The 6,703-nt window shown below is 31.9% G+C and overlaps 1 protein-coding gene and 1 long non-coding RNA gene across 2 annotated transcripts; one reads left to right on the forward strand and one right to left on the reverse strand.

Annotated features, from left to right (window-relative positions):
* fbp (fructose-1,6-bisphosphatase) lies at nucleotides 1-5,330 on the reverse strand. Its single transcript, XM_074183044.1, has 5 exons — nucleotides 5,010-5,330; nucleotides 3,834-3,978; nucleotides 2,895-3,175; nucleotides 2,000-2,225; nucleotides 1-329 (listed from the first exon to the last, which is right to left on the reverse strand). Exons 1-5 carry the CDS (start codon nucleotides 5,183-5,185, stop codon nucleotides 129-131), a joined length of 1,029 nt encoding a protein of 342 aa, XP_074039145.1. The 5' UTR covers nucleotides 5,186-5,330; the 3' UTR covers nucleotides 1-128.
* Nucleotides 5,331-5,523: 193 nt separating this feature from the next.
* On the forward strand, nucleotides 5,524-6,267 carry LOC141485727 (uncharacterized). Its single transcript, XR_012467386.1, has 2 exons — nucleotides 5,524-5,682; nucleotides 5,889-6,267. It is a non-coding gene; the product is annotated as an uncharacterized lncRNA (long non-coding RNA).
* Nucleotides 6,268-6,703: the final 436 nt, after the last annotated feature.

Below are 6,703 nucleotides of genomic sequence, written 5' to 3' on the forward strand. Positions count from 1 at the left end.
TCGCTTTTCAATAACATTTTTATTCCAATAAATTTTTTCATTACTTAACAAAATGAGATAGACAACAACTTATGAAATGATATTAATATGCTGCAGACAGAAAGATTATAACATGAGAACAATACAGATCAGGCGTCGCCCTTTTTCCCGTGTTTTTTTATGATGGCAAGAACTTCTTCCACATCTTCGGACGAACCGAGGAAAATGGGTGATCTTTCATGAAGACTGGTGGGTTGCACGTCCAGAATTGGGATTTTTCCGTTACTGGCCGAACCGCCAGCCTGTTCCATGATGTATGCCATTGGAATACATTCATAGAGAAGTCGAAGCTATGTAAAAATCAATGAAATGAAAATATAATACGTATTTTTGAAATAAAATTTATTACTTCGAGTTTGAAGCATGAATTTGAGAAATGTTCGAGTTTATCAAAATTTCGACCGAACTAAAAATATATATTAGATATTGAAATAGTGTCTGTATTAACTATAATTCATGAAAAATATTTGGGTTACTGTCTATTTATCCAAATTAAAACAATGTTTTTGTTTTGAGTGATCTTTTGGAAATATTTACTTTTTTGTCAAGATTTTCTACAAAATACAAAATGGTTATTGTATAAAAAGATAAGATATGAATATGTAGTCACAAACATAGATATTGAAGTAGTGACTGTATTAACTATATTTTGTTTGAAATAATTGTGTTTCATTTTTACTGACCAAATTGAAACATTTTATTCATTTTATCCAAGCTTTCAAAAATATTAAATTTTTTTGTCAACTTTTCACAAATTACAAGATCGTAATTTGATATGATATGATATGATATGATATGAATAATTGATAATATGTCAATGTTGTTTTGTCATTTTGTGAAATCTTTCATGTTATTTATTGTTGTAATTTAATTTTTATTTCATGTTTGTAAAAACATATTCATGTCTAGTGTCTTTATACAATTATCATTTTATATTTTGTAGTTTACAAAGAAAATGTATATTTTCAAAAGCTCGGCTGAAGCAAAGAAAATGTTTCGATTTGGTCAGACTGCAACCCAAATATTTTCCAGAAAAAATATATAGTGTATGCGTGTGTGTGTGTGTTTATATATTTCATATTTTAAATCATATGTTGACTACCATTTATAAGCTTTAAGTATTGTGCATATGTATGTACAATATGATGTTTTTCTAAATATATAAACTTTTTGTAATTGATTCAGTTGAATTACCTAAATGTTAATTATAGTGAATTGTTTGATATTACTTTTCAAAAAAATCACAAAAATTTATAGTAACATAGTTGTTTTGAAAAAAATCTTTGAACCGGAAAAATCAGTCTAGAAATTTTTATTTTGAAACGTAAATGAATCAACAAAAATGGTCTGATTGTTAGTGACAGAAAGTGACAAACCCCAACTGTGTTTGCAAACCGTTGAGAAGATGGATAAATAATAATGAATTAGGTTAAGAAACTTATAAAATTATTTTCCCACCTTGTGAGCATTTTTCGTGCATAATTAGGTTTCAGCACTCTTATGTCAATATCAATCAGAAAATAGGATGGCTATTCTGGAATTCGATAGAAAGTTAGTTTCTACTCGTTTTACTCTCACTTCTTTTCCAAACAAAAAATAAAGAGAGGAAAGAAAATCAAATGAGAATGTTGCCAAACTTCACCTTAATTTTTCTGACAATCTAAAAATGCTTGAAGTTATGACAGAAAATTACTGCTGTTTTCACTTGGTGTGGCCAAGTTATTTAAATCATATTAACGGACAAGAACATAAATACAGCTGACGGACTGAGTCATGGCCGGTGAGAATCCTATCCCTCAATAAAATAAATATATATGTACGATTTCTCCCACCGGCCATGACTCGGTCCGGTAGCTGTACATACATGTGTAAAATGGCTAAAAACTCAATCATGCAACCAAATAATAGAAGAAGAAAAATGTATCAGTAGACAACTCTAAAACCTATCAAGAGTACGAACCTTTCCTTTTGGTGAAGAAGTCGTAGCGGGGTAGATAAAAATCCCACCATACTTAATGGTCCTGTGTACATCAGCTACCATAGATCCGACATATCTGGCATTATAAGTCTTTCCTTTAGAAGGATCCTTCTTGTTAGCGACATACTCTTTGATGGCATCATCCCATTGATGAGTGTATCCTTCATTGATAGCATAAATTTTGCCTCTCTTCGGAACTTGCATATTCCTGAAACATTTGAAGAGATTTCGTATAGATTTGGAAAAAACAACAGTTTCAATTGAAAAGATGATAAGTCAGTCCCTGAAGATTTTAAACTGTATTCACCTCAAACTCTATTTACCTTCTTGTAAAACTAAACGAGATTGTCTTCCAAAAAACAGAAGTTGATAGACAACATTCGAATTACTGAGCGGTTCAACTAAATGAATGTATTATACCAAGAAACCTCTCAAGCAGTTTTTTTATATAATTCTACCAAACATTATATGCTCTTAAAAACACGTCTAATCTTAGCGACTGCCACAGACAAAGTTTACAATGAATACAACTGAAAACTTAAGGTACTTATATATACTTAAGGAACATATATACTGACAATGAAAAAAAAAAACAATCGGACCCTCCAAACTCGTGAAATTTAAAAATTTCCTTTATTTTCCAAACACACCTTGTAGGTAATTTATGATGTATAGGTACATATATATTTATTGTTTCTATATAGGTGTATAGGTTAAGTTGTAAAACTGTGCCACCTGAACTTTTGGAGGCTACATCTAATAACAGAATTTTGGTTTTTGTATATTCATCATTCCATTTTGAAAAAAAACTTGAAAAGGTAACCCCTATAGTAATTCTAGATTGCCCACAGCAACAAATCTAATTGAATGTGTCAACCTGTCAGTCAAGATGAATTCTCCTATACTAGGATCTAGCATGAATCCATGAACCCCATTTCCTGTAGAAATCACCATCATGGTAGCGCTTCCATAGAGGGCGTATCCAGCTGAGACAACGTTTCTTCCCGTCTGAAGTGCATCTTTCAGTGTTGGGATGGTGTTGTCCTCTTTTTTAAGGATGGCGAAGATGGAACCAATCGAGACGAGGCAGTCTATGTTGGAGGAACCATCCAAGGGGTCAAAACAGACAATATATTTTCCTCTTCTTTCAACTTCAACCTAGGCAACAATAGAATTTGGAGTTTATTTGATAGAATTTTATGTAATATACTTTATTGAAAGCAAGTAATGGTAATATATCAGCTGTGAATTAGTCTTTTCTCTTAAAACTGATTGTTGAAATGGGAAAAATGAAAAATATGAGATGAATTGTTCTTTTCATTCAATTCCTTATTATGTATGAATAGTAATAGGACAAAACACTAATTGTTATGATTCAAAATGCATCATAACATTTTGAATGAATATTGAATGAAACATCAGAGCTTACATCACATCATGAACGCAAAGAATTGAGAAATGCGTGTAGGCCAGATTGTGAAATTGGCATTACTATCCAAATTCAATGTAAATACTTCGGTCAAATTTGGCATTCCAAAAATGAATAATTACGAGGGCATCGATGATTTCGAAGGCATACTTGAGGTGTAGAAGTATTGATGGCATATAATTGCATATTAAGGATATTTTGAAGGATAAATGAAGGTAAAAGACTCAAATTTTACAATGTTTGTAAACTTGTTGAGATTACATCACATACTCATAATAATGGTAACTAACTAAGCCACGAGGACAACTATCTTAATTTTTCACCGTTTCCTATTCCTATATTTTAATAACTTATAATCTAGAAAACTGTACTAATATATTTTCATACCTCTATGACAGTTTCGTTCTCTTCTGAAATCAAAAGGGCTACTGTATATGACGACTTAAGCATATTAATAAAGAGCTCATTTGCAAGAACATCTAGCTTTTTCACTTCTTCTCCTTGGACATTGGTTTCGCCAACAGTACCGAATCTATAAAAAATAATTGACCATAGCCTCATGCATAGATGCAATACTTCAAATTATATTATGTAAATCCGAAGAACGTTATAGTAAAACTACCAATAAACTGATTTATACATGGAATTTCAGTGGAACGGTAGCCGGATTAGTTTGAGTGTTCCAGTTTACTCATTCCAACCACACATGCTAGGAATCGCACGTTAAAAGGTAAGAGCTCGTTAACCCTTATCTCGCACAAATTCCGACTGTTGAGGGTTGGCGTTTATAGGGGGCCTCACGTGGTTAATGGAAAAACAGAATATGATGATCAGTTGATAGTCCAGATGTGAAACTATTTGTTTTTTTGCTGTTTTTCATCATTGATCTTCATTATAATAATGGTTTTCATTTTCATTGCCTACATATTTCACTTTATTGTTCAATTTATTAATACATTTTCATTTCAGGACAATATTTTTTTTACAAATGATTTCTGATATTTTTCCGTTTTCTTTCAAAAAATCTTTCTCCCAAAGATTTCAAATTTATTATTAACACCTTTAACATTTTAAGCAAGAAACATTGTCAACCACATTTAAACAAATAACTGAAAACCATTTCCACCCTGCTAAACCATTATTTTGCTCCGAGTTCTGCTCTTGATATTTTCCAAAAATTTTTGCAGAATATTTAATAACAATATTGAAATGAAAATTAATTTTTCGTAAGTATGTTTCCATTTGAATTCAGACCCATTACAAAAAAACACATTTATCAAAACAACAAAAAGGCAATCAGGATCGTTTCAGAGTTTCCAATTCACTTCAGAAGAAAATATTAAGGTAGGGAATGGGCCAGTCCGGTACTGTTCCTTTGATAATGCAAGAATTTTGTAGGAACAATAACCATTGATATGTAGAATTGCTGACGCAATACATAGTACTACATAATCGAAGTATTTTGGTGATTTTATCAGAAACCACTTTATCAAATACAAAAAATTCATTTAACTTTTTTTTTTGAAAAAGCGCCAGATATTCACAGTTAATGAGTTGACTTACAGTTGCGTTATACCGGCTTTCCTGACAGCGCTGCTGATCACTTTCACAGCAGTCTGGATGGAGTTTAGAAGTTGTGTGAGTTCACCTGTTGCTTGAGGGCATTTCTTCTGCTCAGCCAGGAAAAACCTGGTGAGAGTTATACAATTCGAATCCAAGGCGTGATTTTTGCTGGCCATATCAACAACAGAAACGCACTCTCTGACTTACAATCGCGCACTGAGAAAAGTGAGGTTAAATTATAATATTAGAAAGGAAAGCGTAACCTGTGGTTTAACCTTCTAGTTTGTTGTGCAAGCTTTTTTTTTAATGAGTTTAGGTTGGGCTTGTATCGTGATAAGCTATATTTATGTCGATGTTACGTATGCATTGATTCTATTCGGGGTTAATTTTATATCTTATCTGTATAATTCAGTTTATTGGGCAAGATCACTACAGCTGACATATATAGTTAACATTCTCTTCCTTATCAGTTATATGGTTATTCGTGGGCCTTATTAAAAATGAAAAAATAATAAATGGTTTATTTTCAATTAAATTTTGAAAAGTTAGTAGGAATGAATCATTTTAAACTTATAAAAAAAAGGGGATCATCTTCATCGTTATAACTATGTTTCTTCACAGCCTTTTTACCATCTACTGGCGTTGGAAGGACTCAAATGCAACTTTACTAATAGTAAGATAACTTAGACGTAGTTAGGTATATGTCAGAATTGAATTTAAATTCGGTGAGCATCTTTATTTTTATTGCCATCAGGAACCGTAATCGTAAATATTTTTTATTTATTTTATTATATTTTTTTTAATTCTGTTTTCCTCACTTTCTGTTATACAAAACCGCAAGAAAGGAACATGTTCATAAGTAGAAATGAATGTTTGCAGCAAAAGGATCATCCCAGTAGCCAGTAGTGTTCCTACTGTTTTATTTGAAGACGTTTGATATCTCCAAGAAAGAGGGCACCACAAGCTCAAATCGATAGTTGGACTGTGAAAATGTAAACAGAGAATGACATTGGCTTTTTATGTGTAAAGATATTGGTGTTGTTTAAAAAGAAAACGATATCGGAAGACCAAAAATATGTTAACGTAACTGAAATATTGAAAAGAACAAAATCCGGACTGATATGCCATGGTCTTAAGTACCACCAGTCTGGTCTGAAGTTGAACTACTCCACCTGGATTTTGTTCTTTTCAATCGTCACTTCGGCCGTAAAAACCTGTGTTTCTTAACTGAAATAATATATTCAAGTGGTAAATTTCATACACTTTTGTTTTATTGTGGAAGTTTGGTACCTCATTACGAGATGTCGCTGTAACTTTTGATTTTAAAATATTCGTTATTTAAAAAATAGAACACCACTGATATTTTGTTTTATTTGTGGTTACGGAAAACTTGATCACTGTTTCACCTGGAATTGAATACGAGTAAAAGGTATATCGAAAATGGCTCATTTGGAACAGAAAACATTTTTTGAATAAAAGATTCGATAATGTAGTTATCACCATCAGGTATGAGCTCTACTAACATAAATATCAAAAAACAATGAAAATGTTGAAATCCCTACTTGGGTTGTTGAATAAATATATTAAATATATTATTTTACAGATACCCCACGTTAAACGGTGAGACGTCGTTAATATTTGGCTTCTCGGGGTTGTCGTTTGTAGGAGGGCGACAGCTGGTTAACAGATTTTTA

Source organism: Leptinotarsa decemlineata, unplaced genomic scaffold, assembly GCF_025532065.1.
Source record: "Leptinotarsa decemlineata unplaced genomic scaffold, Ldec_3_MD MMD2_tig00026330_RagTag_RagTag, whole genome shotgun sequence".
NCBI classification, from domain to species: Eukaryota; Metazoa; Arthropoda; class Insecta; order Coleoptera; family Chrysomelidae; genus Leptinotarsa; species Leptinotarsa decemlineata.